At 43.2% G+C, this 16,848-nt stretch overlaps 1 protein-coding gene across 3 annotated transcripts in view; it reads left to right on the top strand.

Moving 5' to 3' along the window:
* mlphb (melanophilin b) overlaps positions 1-16,848 on the top strand; it is a 40,809-nt gene that overhangs the window by 17,362 nt on the left and 6,599 nt on the right. For 2 of the 3 annotated variants that reach the window (XM_030427394.1, XM_030427392.1), the window contains exons 5-9: positions 4,828-4,883; positions 6,813-6,905; positions 7,462-7,603; positions 8,971-9,206; positions 15,172-15,255. In XM_030427394.1, the coding sequence (XP_030283254.1) occupies positions 4,828-4,883; positions 6,813-6,905; positions 7,462-7,603; positions 8,971-9,206; positions 15,172-15,255 (611 nt within the window). The remainder of the gene's footprint in view (positions 1-4,827; positions 4,884-6,812; positions 6,906-7,461; positions 7,604-8,970; positions 9,207-15,171; positions 15,256-16,848) is intronic. The other variant, XM_030427393.1, reaches the window with a different exon arrangement.

Below are 16,848 nucleotides of genomic sequence, written 5' to 3'. Positions count from 1 at the left end.
GTCATCAGCAAAAAAAGTTGCCAAGTGGGAAGTCGACCAAATAAACAGTTCTCGGGGTAATCAAAACACAGACAGACAGATAATTCTTTCTTAAGAGCTGTAGTGAGGTGATTTAAATCCAAAAAGAATTAAAAGGAGTTTGCTCAATCATAATAAACAATCATCCCATCCTCCCAGCATCAGCAGGGATGTGTCCTCGCTGTCCATATGCAAACCTTTACCCTTTGTCCTCAAGTCCAAGCCAGTAGCTTGGACTTCGATTGAATGCTAATAACCAAACCTCAGACGGATGGAAACCATGTGGGAGATTAGAGCCATCATAAATAACACCAAATCAAGGAGTGCAATTTGTAACCGAGGCCAGCACACTTGCACAATCTCTAACGGGGAGTATTGAAGCTGTTCTGGCAGATCCTGACAGCCCGACTCCTCGCTAAGTCTCTTCTGTCCTTCTTTAATTTGCCTCCCATCTGTCTCTGAGACCCTTCGTTTTTGTGACACTGACTCACAGGAATGGAGTTTCCTGCCTCTTTTACAGATAGTAAGAAGTCATCAGGAGGCTGCCAGATCTGTCACAGGGATTTAATCTCTTCCATCTTTCCTGTTTTTCCGACTCCGGCTCCTCACAGCTGTCACAGACCGGTCTGAATGCAGCTCCGATGTCAGGGATTTCTGACCAGTGGACTTATGGGACATTTACGCCGCACTGCTGTAGCTCTGGAGATATCATAACCAGAGATGCTAACGTGGTGAAAACTCCTGTTTATGTTTACAGCTGCGGTGTTTAAAGTCCGATGCAGTGATGGCATGCGGCTTCATCAAAACCTCTCCAGCACATCTTGCCGTCTTTTTGAAGTTTCTCCCCCCCAAACGTTTGCCAACATCCCCCGGCCACACCCAGAGCGTATCAAACATGTGCCCCTCGAAGCACATCGGCTCTCAGCGTTATTATACACAGCAGGTCAGAGTGAGATCATAGCATCAGGAGATCAATGAATTATGAGGAGACAACTCCTGGTACTGCTTACGCTGAGTCACCCTGGAGGATTTTGGGGAAGGGAAACAGAGGGAGTTGGTTGGCTGGCCGAGCCCAGCGGGTCTTGTGATCATCCAGTCACATGTCTCCCATTCTGAGCCCGGAGTCCGGCTGAGAACCAGAAGCAGAGAGAGACAGAGAGACAGAGAGAGAGAGGGACAGAGAGAGAGAGGGAGGGTGGGAGAACAAAACTTCTGTTTGTCATGTATTTATGTGGAATCCGTCGTGCACAGATGGAAGATGTAGTTATGAAACGCTGTCATAAATACGCACGTTAACAGATGCATTCTGTTCGAAACCATCAACAACTCGTCAGATTCGTGCGACCACCTGGACTGAGTTCACCATGCACGACTGTACACACACTCATACACACACTGTATGTTTCCCGGTGCTGTGGTCCGTCGGGCCCCCAAAGCTCGGAGGGTGTCATCCTCCTCGTACAAGCTGGGAGATGTAACACTGATGCTCACAACAGAGTCTTTGTTCACATACGTTACATATAAAAGGAGCTAAACTGAATTACTTGGCTGACTCCGGCTCCTCCAGTTTTAATGGTGTGACTGCTGCTTCAGATTATTGTTTTTATGTGGAAAGTCAGGACCACCTGAATTATCCCAATTTGCCGAACCACTTCTTAAAGTTGCATAATGGCAAAATTAGAAACCTCGCCTCTCTCATTTCCAAGATGAGAGTGAGAACACATCAGATCTGGTTCCTGGGTGACTTTTCGTTACCTAAGAACGAGTCCAGCATGTTGCACCTCCATGTTTCTACAGTAGCCCACAAAGGACAAACTGAACTCTGGCTCTAGAGAAGACCTGTAGGTTCTCCCACACACTCACAGGGGAATCAGAGGGGCATTCAGTTGGATGCAATCTGCAACCTCACCGCTAGATGTCGCTAAATCCAACAAACTGTTCCTTTAACAGTTCTGCGCTTTAACCAAATCTTAATCCAAGTAGCCTTAAAACAAGACGAAGAGTTTGCGATCATGCTAGCAGCTTTTTAAGACTGTATTTATAAGACAGCATGTGGTTTGAGCTAAATGCTAATGTGAGCATGCTAACAGTCTGATTTACAAGGTTGATTAATTTATCGTTGAACAAGATGAGGGTTACAAATCAAACTTATTTTTTTAGCTACATCACAGAACAAGGAAAATGAAAGCGCTCTGGTGTCGAGCACCGACGTAGAGGAGGTGCGACTGCCGATCCAAAACCTTCTGAGGTCTGTTTGAGTTTGTGTTGTTTAACCTGAGCATAGTGTGAAGTTCTCCAATCAGCTTGAAGGGTGAGATCGCGTTGAATGCCAAGCTAAAGTAGCTGTTGTTACTGTCAGTGTGTGTGAAGACAGAGGGGAGGGCAGTGGATACGGCATCCTCTGTGCATCTCTTGGTTCTGAATGCGTACCGGTGTCGATGTAGGCTGTTGGTAAAGGCCCGTCATTGGAAGCCTGTTATAGTCTCTTCCGTCTGCTATCTTTGAGTTGGTACGAGCCCAAACAAGCTAGCAACTCTTAACTTTTCTTTGCAGGGATTTAGCTGTTTTAATGCCATCATTTGCAAAACTAACATGGACGAGTGTTGAAATAAATGCAGAAACTTCTGTCAACCAGAGCATTTTTCACCTGGACCAGGTAGCAGACGGACCGTCCTTCACCACTTCAGCACTGTGACAGATCTGGCTGTGTGTAGCTATAGCATGCTAACGTGCTAATCCTTTATCTGATCTGCCATTAACTGTCTTACTAACTTACTTTACTTTGTTTATAGTCATTCCCATCTCCCTGGCTAAAGTTCTAGCGTGGCTAAAATCAATTAAACGACTATTTGTTGCAATATTATAATTTTGTTTTATCAGTTTTTGTGATTATTATCAGATGGGACTCTTGAGGAGACTCATGACCTCATTGTGTGACTAATCCAGGAAACAACCCTGGTCAGACATGTTCGGTTACAGTTTTCTGCTCTAAGCTGTTCACATTAGACCATTTGTGCACTAATTTTCAGACATGTTGAAACCATTTCCAGCGTCTGTGTGGTCGAGGATGGATTAGAAAAAAAACAGGCGGATTACACCGATCAACCCAATAATTTGATTGGGAGTTTGTTTGTGTGTTTCCATTAAAAAAAAATGTAATAACCTGTTGTATTGTGATGATAATGAGCCCTTCATATTCCTAAATAAATATGTGTTTCGCTAAATTACCACAAACAGCGGTCGAGTGGTTCAGCCCACAGATTCTGTTTCCCTCGGGGCCGCTTAGAAGCTTAATCCAGCCGTGTGTGTGGTCCTCGTTAGATCCACTGTGAGCTCACATTAATGTTTAATAACTCGTATGATGCCTCGTTCACTTACAACACAATTCAGTCAGAATATTCAGTGACTTGTGAACATAAATACGATGTTATTTTAAGGCTCGTCCCAGCGTAACACATTCATCATTAGACTTTTTCAATGATTCATTTAGACGGTGAAGTTTTGAGGGCCTCCCACAGCGGGAACAGTGGGTTTGGGAACTGGCCAGAATGTTCTGGTGATGCTGGTACAGTCAGTCAGCGCTCGTCTGGTTTCTATTCACATTGGCACATCGGGAGAAGAAGAACAGATCCAGGGAAGTTTTAGTCAGTGAGAGTCAGCAAGGCCCTAAAGATGCACTTTGTAAGACATGGACAGTATTTAAGTTTAATTTAAAGAAACAAACACAGCAGCTTGTTTGGAAACTTATTCTTTTATTATAAAATCAGCTCGGTGATTTGTGTTTCTGATGACATTTCAGGCAAGAAATAAATCATAAAGTTACAGAATCTTTCTTCTTTAACTTTAACTTTAGTTTTTAAAGCTCTTCCGGAGTCTCTGTAAGCGTTTCCCCGGACGCCACCGACAGAATTAAACTTTATACAAATAAGTAGCTGACATCACGATGCTCCATCTCTCGTAACGCCGCGCTGCAGTACCACAATGCATTGCACGGCTTTCTAATATAAAGACATATAATGAGCTTTAGAACGCAGGAAAATCCAACCGTACACCTTCTGAATTCAAGTTTCCTTCTTTCCCCGACTAACTGACTCCACGGCTAACTGAGTGATGAGCTAATTAGCTAACGTTAGCAAGCTACAGACAATGATAGCTAGCAAAGAGCATCAGGTGTCGCTGACTCAGGTGATTTGCTGTCCTCTATGTTTTTAGGGCTACCTTTGAATCCAGGCCGTATTCTACAAACACCACCTTTAAAACGAAGTATATAAGTGGCTTTTCTTATTGCTGTTATATTATTATCACAGTAGGTAGTTTCAGAAGTTGTATAACGGTATTTTTTCCGTAACCGTTCACAGTTGTTTACTGTCATGTGCGTGAACCATGTTGTTGTTCTGCGTCAGCTTTCAACGTTTATCACATTCTTGAACTTTTGCTTCTCCCTGCAGCCCTTTTTTTTGTTCCAAGTCCCAACTGTTATGTAGAAATGCAAGTGGCTCATAAACGCTCCCATAAAGAGGTGCTGAAATGTGGAAAACACACAATGTTCTGTCTCAGGCCTCCTCGCACTGTACGCGCTCAGCTGGGACGGAAAGAAAGGAGCGTTTGATTTGCTGCAAGAGGAACAAAGGTCGTCGGGGGTTAGGAGTCGTCCCGCGGGTTCGAAAGACGTCTGGTTGACAAATGCATGCACATATAGAGGAATGCCACATGATTTTCTTTTTTTGGACTGCATCGCTTTCCGGACATCAGGCGCTTTTTGTCTGCCAATATGTATATATATACAAACATGTGTGCTTCCTTTCTCAGCAGATGGATACGAGGAGCACAGTATGGACGCCACAGATTCACAGCACTACAAAGAGGTAACTCTTTTTTTTTTTCTGGTTCTTTCTCTGTGTTTTCTGGTCAAGAGCATTAAATAACTCGACGGCCTGCAGCTCATTTTTAGGTGCTTAACTTTTAATTGAGCTTGTGGAGAGCAGAGCAACATTCCAGCGTTCTGCATCATAAAACAGGAAGCAGATATCAATTTGTACCCACACAGCGCAGCGCGAGTGGTTCTGGAGCATTTCAGAGCTAATTCATGTTTAGACATCAACTCGTGTTTGTTGACTTGTTCCTCCCCACCCCCGACATGTTGCCTGTTTCTTAATTAGAAATGTTTCAGAGAGGGCGAATCAGAGCTCATCTGCAAATCAGAGCTAGTTCATTCATTCACGCTCACATCAGCAGACACACGTGTTATTCTGCTGTGTTTCGCCTCCTTCCTCTGTCGAAAAGCAAGAGGTGTTTCTGCGCGATCTCACTCGTCCTCAACGAACAACTGGAGCGCTCTGACAGCTCGTGACGGCTGAGGTTAGGCACGGTCCAGCCGGCAGTGGCAGCGGTGTATTGTGGGTAAATACCAGGCTGTCATACATAATCGCAGACATGAAAGAGGGCGAGCGGCGTGGAAGGAGCCTCTGATTCGAGTCCTGAGATTGTAAAAAAAAAAAGGGGGGGGAACTCTGGAGTCCACTGGAATTCATCATAAAAGCTAAACTACTATTGTTTACACCTCAGTCTCTGTGTAATGTGGGAGCAAAGCTTTGTTTATTTTCAATCACTGCAGCGGAGAGAAAAAACGTCGACAGGACTCTCGGGCTCTCCTGGGTCGCTGGATGCTCCGTTTCCAACGTGACTACTGCAGTTTTATTTATATAATATATGACAGGGCTTCTGATGGATGCTTTAAACTACAGGGAGGCAGCGTGGAGTTCCCTGCATCCCTGGTGTGAATAGACTTAGACAGAGCGCCCTCTACTGGTCCAGATGCAGCACTGCCTCAAGAGGAGGTCATTTTCAAACTCGGAGAGGTCTTTGGAGCCTGAAGGGGTTCAGAGTGCCTCGTTTAAGATCCTCCTCGTTCTTTAACGAGGGTCTTAAAAGAAATTACTGTCTTTATAGGCCACACAGTCAAATAGCAAAGCAGATGTTCTCCTGTAATAACATTTTATTTAAGTCAGAGTCTTCAGCGTCTGGTTTTCTGGAAAAAAATCCAGATATCCAGTGAATGGAATTTTCTGTCCTTTGCACAATTTGCAAAGATTTTTAAGCCTTTTTCTCAAATTGTGCCACTTCTTCAGAGACTATTGATCTCAAATTAGACATCCGGACCCCTCAGAGGGTCACAAGATCATTTCCAGGTGCTGCAGATGGTTGTAGAACTTCACAGTCAGTTATGGGTCGGAGTACGTTGGCTACACTGTGATTAGTTTGTGATAATGAGTGTGAAATATCTTGCTGTGGTGGGGATTTCTTTTTGTTCTGAATGCTCCCCCTCCTCTCTTCGGGTCCATTACTCTTTCATTTGAGTCTCCTCTCCTCTCTCCTCTCTCCTCTCCTCTGTCCTCTCTCTTCTCTCATCTCCTCTCCTCTCTCCTCTCTCCTCTCCTCTCCTCCTCCTCTCTAGGCTCGAGGAGAAACTCTAAGAGACAGTCTTCCGAAAGCCCTTCTCTCCTCTCCTTCTCCTGCTCTCCTCTCCTCGCTTCTCTCTCTCCTCTCATCCTCTCCTGTCCTCTTCTCTCCCTCTCCCTCTCCTCCGCTCTCGCTCTGTCCTCTCTCCTCTCCGTCTCCTCTCTCCTCTCCTCTCTCCTCCTCTCCGTCTCTGGTCCTATCCTTCTCCTACTCCTCTCTTCTCTCTCTCCTCTCCCTCTCCTCTCTCTCCTCTCTCCTCTCTCTCTCTCCCTCCTCTCCTCCTCTCTCCTCTCTCCCCTCGGGCGGTGTCGGTGTTTTCTTTCTGCTCTCCAAAGATGAAAAAGGCCAAAAGGCGGCTGACTGTCGACCCCTTTGATTTCGAGCTGGGCTGTGACTACCTCATCGAACCCAGAGGACGGTCAAATCAGGTAAATGCTGGACCCAAAAAAACAAAACAACCCAGAACCGGAATTTCATAGCCCAGAACCAGACTGATCTGCATGCAATCACACAACAGTCCCTCTGTCTGTTTCTGCTTCTGCTTGTTTCTGTTTTCTGTCTTTGCCAAACATTGTCTGATTCAACCAGACAGTATGTTATTAGTGCTGAGCCCCGTCGTTATTCATTCTGGGATCTGGCCACAACGCGCTCGTTGTGTACATCCAAATGTGGATGTTTGTGTGCAACAGATGCTAACACATCCTGTCAGCTCATCAACAGAATCGTCTGACAGGACAGAATGTAAAGAGTGGCAGGAACCCGAGACACGGTGGCTGTTCAGTTGAGGAAAAATAGATCTAATGTGCTTAAAAAGCCAATTTATGACGAGCAGAGAAGATGTTTGAGCCAACACACCAAACTACTGCCATTTAAAACATCCAATTAAGAGTACTGTCACCTCAGTTTTGTGGATTTGTTAATGTAGATCCTGTGGTTAGCTCCTTTGTCACAGTAGCTCTCACCGCTCTCCGTCCTCGCCCACAGGCCCAGGTCTCCCAGGACATCATGGACATGGACGGAGGCAGGAGGGAGTCGATGCTGGCGGAGGCGGACATGGCTTCTGTTTTCTGCCAGATTCTGAAGGAGCAGCATGAAGGTCTGGACCTGAGGAGGGCGTCACAGCAAGGTGAAGAAAAACACATCTCAGCTCCAACAGACTTTGTTAAAAATAATAACAACAGGAGGAAATCACATGTAAGGAGCCTTGCTGTAGTGTTAGTGACACTGTTGACCTACTTGTGACGTGTAAGAAAATACAGAGATCTTTTAGGGTTAACTAGCTTAACGCAACTTTTAAAGAATTAGCCCAAAAACGACGACACGTGTCTCTGACAATGAAAAGGCAATTTTTCTACATTGAATGTCTTCAATGTCTATATTTCTTTAGATAACATTTCTCACATTTTTTGCCAGAATTCACATAGAATACTTGTAGCGTTGAAGCTAACGTAGCTTTCTTGTGGTCAACTTGTCCAGTTTAGTAGCTTGTTGGCTAGTTGGAAAACTAGCTAACAACTTTTAAAAATCTGTCAGTTTAAGGAAACACACTCACATATTCCTGGATACAATACAATTAGTGTTTTTTTCTCTTTAATGGCACCAAGTCATAAATCCATCTAATTCCCCTCATAAGCTACCGAGCTGATGCTAATGGACGTAGCCACGTGTTTCAAATTGTTTGCTAAGTGAGAAAAAAAGAGATAGTGATCTGCTCTCAGTGTGAATGTTCCTAGTTTTGTTGAGTTTCCTTCAATGTTAGTCATTGTAGACTATGAAATCATAAACCTCTGCAATAAAGTCCATCAGTCGACTGTTAGTCGTCATCTAGTGGTGAAAACCTGCAGTACTCCACCAGAACTTTAAGAAAACAGAAGACGTTCGCAACGAGGAAAGTTTGTCTTTTAACTTCTTTGCGTTGTGTAGGTGGACATGAGATGTTTGTGATGTTTGTGTTTGTTATTTTTATAGTTTCATTTATGACATACAGCTTGATGGACAGAGCTGATGTACAGTTAGCAGCTGCAGCTAACATGTGGCTGCGCTAATTCAATCAGTTTTTATCATTATCGATCAGAATACGATTGTGTTTTATTACGTGTTTTAACAACATTATACATCGTAACAGACGTTATCTGAGTGAAGCCCATCAAAACATTTGTTAATACAATATTTCATGTTTCATTTATGACACATCGTCTTCCACCACATGAGTTTATCATTGTGGACAAACGTATTATTCCAAATTAAATCAATAAAATCATATTACTCACTTTTACTTTTAGCTTCAGAGTTCTTGTTTACTCTTCGTGATTCACCTTAAAACAGTTTCTGCAACACAAAGTAAGTTAATAGCAGAGCTGGATAACACGGATCAGAACTCTGTGCCAAAGATTGTCTTTACTCTGATATCTGAAATTGTCAAACTCACACATGAAGACAATCAAACACCAGCACGTCTCATTAATCTACTGATTCATCTCATATTTCCTCCAGATGAGCTCGTGTTCACAGACAACAGGACGACTCCCTCTCGCTCCGTCTCCCGCCTCAGTTACTCCTCCGGCGGCAGCGGGAGCGCCTGGGGCCCCCGGAGCAGCAGCTACCTGCCCGGCCCCGACGACTCCGAGGGGGAGGACGACCACGACCAGCTCTACCCGCTGTACCAGTCTCACCTGGGCTTCACCCACACCTCGCAGGAGAGCCTGAACTCAACGAACCATCCACCGCAGGTCTTTAATATCATCCATATTATTATATTTTATCATCACATAAAAACCTCTGACTTTATATATGTTTGGCAGAAGCTCAGCGACACTCATGAAAACATTTTTTCTTGTTGTAAAACAGCAGTGGATGTTTGGTTGGGTTGAGAAAAGTCTCTGGGGGAATTCTGCACTAGTGTTGGGCAGATCAATCCCAAACTTACATTTTATTTTGAGTGTAAATATAATTTAATCAGTGCCAAAATACTGGATCCACCTCATGTTGGATTACGGTCTAAAAACACGAACACTCCTTTCCTTTTTCTTCCCTTTTAACTGTGTGTAAATGGACATTGGACATTTACCGATGAAGGGACTTTGTACGGATGCCTCATGATGTTATTAACATTTTACAAATTGGCTACAACAACTGCCCAAATAGAAAAGGAGAAAAAGAGGACAAACTTGATGATCCACAGTTTCAAGCGGTGAAATACGGTGTAAATTACTAATTAGACTTTAAAGTGAAACTCTCGCCAAAATGCAACCGAGGCTTTTTTTGTGAATGTACTCGAGTCAAACCTTCGTGTAAAAGCACAATTACGACGAAAGAACCACTTTTAAGATTTACTGTATTTTCGTTTTTTGGGTCAAACTCATTTTCAATGGGAGTTCTACGGGCACTTTTACGATAGCATCAAAATCTCTATTTTTAGAACACTAAGAAGTCTCGACACAACATGAAACTTTGCTGGTAGTATCACCAGGGTCTCTACACATGAACACGAGCATTGAGAACATTGTTTGTGTACACAGAGTTTACTAAAAAGAAGGTATTTAGACAACTCACGTTAGCAGTAGCTTGTTCCGCTAGCTGTCGTCATGGCAGCCCGGACGTGCTCGGGGATCAACATGTCTGGGTCGAGTGTATGTGGTTCAGTTGAGCGATGTGTAGAGACCCTGGTGATACTACGAGCAAAGTTTCATGTTGTGTCGAGCCTTGTTACTGTTTTAAAAATAGAGATTTTGATGCTAGCGTAAAAGTGTCCGTAGCACTCCCATTGAAAGCGGCTCGTAAACGAAAATACGCTAAATCTTAAAAGTGCTTCTTTCGTCGTAATCATGCTTTTACAAAAAGGTTTGACTCATATTCAATCACAAAAAAAGCCTCGGTTGCATTTTGGCGAGAGTTTCACTTAATAGCTATGAAGCAAAATCAACCAATAGCTGCATTTAATCATTACAGAGCAGTTACATTAGTAAAACAAGTCACACACAGAGGGTTAAAGTGACTACAATGATAATATGAATCAATATGAATTATGGTTTTCTTTGACAAACATCTTGGTCCCTCGAGGGAAACTGTATATGTTTATGTCAGATACTTTCCAAAGCTGAAACTCATCTCTGAGAGCAGCTGAGATATTTTAGCGAGATGCTAACTTGTCTGCTCCCAGTACTTCATTGGATTTGTGTGAAGGTTGGATAAATACAATATAAACATGTGTTACTTTCTCATTAATTGCTCTTGTGTTAGTAAACATGCATTTGATTAAGTATTTAAGAAGTTATTGAAAATTAAAATGAAACAGCCACGTCTCCTCGTTGCCTTCAGCTCATAAATCATCTTTTACTAATAAAAAGTATTTATTTCAGTGATTCCTCTCCTGGTTTTAGTTTATTTCTGATCAAAATCAGTGTTATGGCATCGTCCTCCTCGTTAACACGCACACACACATTAGGAATTACAGATAAGACGTTCATAGTTCGCAATGTTTGAAACTTCTTACTCAATCGGTTCCCATCACTGCACAGATATTCTGTCTGATATCAATCAACGAGCCATCTGGATTTTTTAATGACGCAACATAAAAGTTTATTGTTTCCCTTGACACAGTTTTGGCACAAAGATTTGAGATCAAGAGGAAACCAATCAGTTTATTTTCAAAATGCACAAAAAGGGGGTTGACGTGACTGTCAGTGAGATTTCTGAAAAAGTTCATTCAGGGGAAGAAATAATGATCAGAAAAATATTAACTCGATTCGACCCCATGGTGCAACTCTGAGCTCTTGGAAGGAATCTGTTCGTTATGAAAAATTATAAACTTAATGTTGATTATCTGCAGGACGACAGCTACAGTCACACACTGAGCTCATCCGGGCTGACATGTTGAGTGATGTCGGGGCGACAGCTGCAGATCAGAGGGCGGATACATACGTTACATCAGGGTCTATTTATGTGTTTGCATACAGCTCAGTCCCTGGAAAGGATCACAACAAGTGTTCACGTGGAGCAGATAGAAAACAGACTCTGTTTACTGTGAAATCAGTCTGCGCGTGTCCTCGTCCGCCCTCCAGGATCCACTTCCTGTGTTCTGACACACTGTGGGCCTTAATGTTTAATTATTGAGGTGAAACGCGGATTATCTGATTCAAAAGATGTCCTCTCCGTGGTTATTAAAGATAAGAAACGTGAAAACAAGGGAAGCGATTAAGCCGTGTGGTGTTATCAGTCCCACCTGGCCACCTTTGATACCTTCTGTCACGCAAGAATTCACGGTTGGGGCGACACGCTGCGAGAAACAAACGGACCCCGCATGTGCCTGTCAGACATCAAACACGGCCGTGATGAATCCCATTGGCTGCTCGCTCGGATGCCGGTGACTCATCGGGAGCGTTCGGCTGTCGCTTCCTGTCGTTTGATTTCCGATTTGGCAAACATTCGTGCCGCCGAGCGAGGCTAAAAAGTCGAGTGACGTGTCCAATCTGATCGTGTTTGTGGAAGAAGACGTCGGGATGAGAAACAAGATGTTTGATGCATGTTTACATCTTTAATATGCAGACGACCAGCAAACGAACCCTCCTGACAACTTTAATGTATTAATGCACATTGCATTCATTTTGCTAAATGTCTAAATGTATTACAGGCAGCTAAAACCCATCCAAAAAAACAATGCATCCCATCTTATCAGGCTTTCATTCTGTGGTCCTGGATGAACTTTTGTAATTTTTGCTATTTTTCACTAGATAGGGCAATTAAATATCTCAAAAACTGCCATAAAAGTACGGTGTATATATATTAAGTAAATGCAAAATAACTATTTTTTGTTGTTTTCATTGTAAAAACAGTGGCATCATGTTGACAAACTGGAATTGAAATGTGTTAAAATCCTGAAAATTAATGATATAATTATAAAGTTGAATTTATAAAGTATTTTATGGCAGTTTTTGACATTTTTTCATTTATTAGGGGTTAAGATAAACAACCTGAGTGACACCTGTGGAGGCTCCTGAAGTGTCTGTAGAGGCGTTGGAGCTGTGAACAGACATTTGTAGTCAGTATCTTGCTCAAGGACGATTCTACATGCAGCTAAGAGGAGCCGGGATTCGAACCAGTGACCTTCCGATTACTAGATGACCCGCTCGACCTCCTGAGCTTCAGCCGCCAAAGTCTTCTTTGGTCTGCTGTGTTTGGCTCTGAGCGGAGAAGCCTTCAAGTCATTTGTTTTTGTCCGAGGCTTTTATTGCGGTGATACGACTCCTGCTGCATGCCGTCTGTTCTGCTCAGACCTCTTTGATTGATTAGTTGTAGGGACAGTTATTGATCACCTTAAACAGGCTGTAGCCCTACAGCATGAAGTGATCCCCAGTCACTGTGTCACACACTGCAGGACCCCCTCATGTGCCACAGTTTCACAGCATGATAGAATATTTAACATTCTCTCAAGAAGAAATGAAGGCTGGGAACCAGTAAATCCTCCCGCTGTGAGAAAGTTGAAGGGAAGGTTAGGTTATGTAACAGTCCAGCATCGGCAGGCGGGACGGAGGGAGGAAGGAAGGGAGGGAGGAAGGGAGGGAGAGCTCAAAGAACGATATCAATCATCCCGACAAAACACTAAACACAGAGCGAGTCTGTTAGAATAACACCAGATCCTGCAGGTGAAAGCAAAATGAGCGAGCAAAGAAGAAAACCACAGCCAGCAAGCTGACCTCACTTAGCTACGAAAGCTAGGAGCAAGCTAATGTTGGGTAGCTGATGCCGAGCTGAACCGAGGACTGAATGCATGTAAGAGTCACCCTGCTGTAAAAAAAACAGTATAGACCAGCACCAAAACCAGCACCAAAGCACAACATATGCTGGTCTTGCTGGTGACCACCAGCAAGACCAGCACATGTTGTGTTTTGGTGCTGGTCTATGCTGGTTTTCCCAGCAGGGCGGACAGCTAACATGTCAAAAAATCCAAACATGTGCAGCCAAGAGCATCACAAACAATCCTACAGTACGGTCGGGTAACTTCAAATCAGAAGTATTCCTCTAAAACATTAAATATTCATGACTCAGGAACAATCAGAGTTAGTGGTTTTTGTTTTTCTGACAGTGATGAGGCGGACAGGAAATGGAAAGCGACAGAATGAGTGCACAACATGCAACCATTTGGCTGCCGAAGCGCTTGTGTGAGTTTTGAAACGACTCATAATCTCCACTAATCTGCCACATCAGGGCCGTGTTGATGCCGCTGGACCAGATGTGATAAACAGTGGCCTGGAAACAGAAGTAAACAACTCTCAAATCTCAAGTTATTCAACTTGGATCCAGTCTTTTGGGGGATTTACAGGAATATATGACATCACCTTTTTGTTAATGCCGTCTCGCCCACTTCAAATCAGTGAGAAGATAACAAAAGACGAAAAAAAAGAATTACAGAAACGTTCCATCTGGAAAAAACTAGATCTGGTCTAAATTTAGCGGTAAACTGTGTTCATTTATATCCCTTTAACTTTTAGTAAGAAGCTGGATGGTAAAGTTGTCAGGGAGTTAAAACTAGCAAGATGCAACCAGTTAATGTCTAAGTTCTGCCAAAACACGACAAACAGTCGAGGAACTACTGCCAGAGAGGCTCGACTTCACATCAAAGATATGTCTGATGAATCGACTGTATGAAATACAGACGGAGCTTCCAGGTCTGAAAAATGAAGCTGACGTCAAAGTGCCTTAAACCTGCATTATTTCCAGCAGGAGGCAACTTAACTGGTTTCAAATGAAGCTTATGAGAAAATGACCCAACTTCTCACTTAATTCCTCACCACAGAATATGTTTTTCTGATGTGTTCATGGTCTCGATCTCTAGTTTCGAGTCTTTTTAAACACGGTATGATGTTTTCATTTTGTAATTTATGATCCAAGTTATTGTAAAATAGACGATAAAACACGGTATGCTTTAAGGCGTGGCTACTTTGTGACTGACAAGCCACTCCCACGACGTGTTCTGAGTTCTGATTCGGATCCAGTCAGGATATCCTCCCCATCTCCACCCTCTCATCCAGACATGGTCACTTCTGGCTCCAGAAAACAAAACGGCAAAGCTGTAAAGCAATTCTTGATGCTTTGAAATGGTCGTCCATCCCAATGATGTGATGTCACAACTTGTTTACACCTGATTGGTTCTCATTCTTCGGTCCATCAAATAAACCAGCGTGTTTTTACGTCTGGGAATCTGAGGAATGAGGGAAGCTGGATGTGTGCAGATACAGTGTGTCTGATGTCTGCTTCTCTTCCTGATTTGAAAATTAAGCCTTCCTGCGTCGTGACTGATTATCAAAGGGAGCACTTCCTTTATTTCACATGTGCCGTATAATTTTCCATAATTTTCGTCGTCTCAGAGAGCCTCTCGGTTACAGTGAAATCAGATTTGGGGATGAGGTGATTTGGCTCTGAGCTCAGACTCTGATGAGAACATGTGAAACTGCAGCACGAGGAGAACGGACTGACGGGCATCCGTCTCTGAAAGATCCATTCCTGTGCCAGTTTATTGTCTGATTTGCTTCCTCTGAGGGAAATTGGTATCAGATGAAATGCTTTTATTTGGGTGATTTAACCGTTCGACCGTCCTGTTTATGTTGTTTGACGAAACTGTTCACTTTCCTTAATACCTTCAGTCGTCTGTGCTTCTGATTTCTGTCCTATTTGTGTCTTCTCCTCGTCTTTCTCCAGATCAGTGACCTGAACAGACGTGTCTCAGCCATTGAGAACCTCCTGAACCACTTAGAGCAGAACGTCATCTCAACATACGACCAGGTAAATCCATCAAATCACACAACACAGTTACCAAATAATCATCCTCATCATCTTCATCATCACCATAATCATCAAACTTCAGTTAAGCTTCCCTTAACACACTAATGATGGATGCACGAGCGACAAACATTCAGTTTCCTTAATTTTTATATGATATATGAACCTTAACTGGCCACAAAAATGAATGTAACCAAGCAAAATGTAAAGAAAAAGTCCTGTTCTGTTCTGCTCACACAACTGATGTTCATTAAGTCTGAGCTGACAGGATACATACCGGCCTCATCCTCACAGACTCCTGACTGACTGCCATGTTTCCGTACGGATTCGGTGGTTTTGGGCTGTTAAAGAAATGCAGCTTCATGCGTGGCCACATATGTTGCGTGCTGGACCAGTGATTTGCATTTTTGTCCCTCCTGCTGCTCACAAGCCAGAGCTGGTGAGGAGCGACGAGTGATATTTATTAGTAGAGCTGTTCGTGTGATTGGATCATTAATGGCTCTGGTCCGTTTTAAGAGCATTCCTGCTAATAATTAAAAAAGAAAACAACAAAAACATGTGGTGTTAGGTTTAAAGGTGCAGCAGGCAATTCTGGTGAAAGTTATTCAACCCACAGGTTGATCACGTTGGAGCGTCTTTCAGCTGATTGTTTTAGTTTGACTGACTGATGTTTCTCTGTTGGGTTCAGAGTCAACACTGCCATCAAGAGGTGGCAGAAGTACCCACATTCCTCCTGTGCAAGTACAGATACTTCTGCTGATTCAACCTCCAGTAAAGTAATAGATTACAGGCTCTGAAATGTACTCAGAGTATCAGAGTAAAAAGTCTCCCTCTGAAGGACGTTAATAGAATTCAAAGACATCTTAAGACTCCCAGCTGTTCCTGAACGCACCACAGAGACAGTTGATTGTTGAGTCTCATTCCCAGGACGTCAAATAGACACATGTTGGGTTGGTAAAGCGTCCCGAGCAGCAACAAAGAGAGAAAATCAGAAACTCTCTGCAGATACGAGACACTAACACGCCTTTTCTCCACATTCCAGTCTCCCTCTCTGTCTGTTTACGGCTTCTTACATCTTTTACGTCTTTGTTTTGTCTCGCTACGTCTGAAATCAGTGATGTTGGGAAGGCGTCGAGCAATGTTGCAAAATCTAAATAATCCATAATTCCCCTCAAGTGCATCAAACTAAAGTAACAAGATTGTTTTGAAAATGTGAGGAGGAGAAAGTTCAGATGTTTGTGTTCAGAGTGTAGAGAGGAGAAGCCAAAAGTTGTCAGAAACATAAAGTACAGATACTTATCACAACTTTATGTTTTACATTAGTAAAACACTCTCTCATGTCCATCCTCCTCATTAACAGCGATGTCTCATGTGGGTTCGCGGTCTGTTTTTGCCGAACGTAAAAACAGCAAACCCTGAATGAAACACAGAACTTTAGCTCATCTGGTAATTAATGACTATCGAGCTTCAAATGGAGGAAAATTTGACCGCCTCGTGCTTTTCCTCTTTCTTGTGGCTGCAGAAGTCTGCACGCCACACGTCCGTGTTCACGTCCATATGATCGCCATGGTAACAGGAGAGTTCAAATGCTCTCAG

This window comes from Sparus aurata, chromosome 9 (assembly GCF_900880675.1).
Source record: "Sparus aurata chromosome 9, fSpaAur1.1, whole genome shotgun sequence".
Taxonomy (NCBI): Eukaryota; Metazoa; Chordata; class Actinopteri; order Spariformes; family Sparidae; genus Sparus; species Sparus aurata.
The sequence above is the reverse complement of the archived record's forward strand: the minus strand, read 5'-3'. Positions and strand labels throughout refer to the sequence as shown.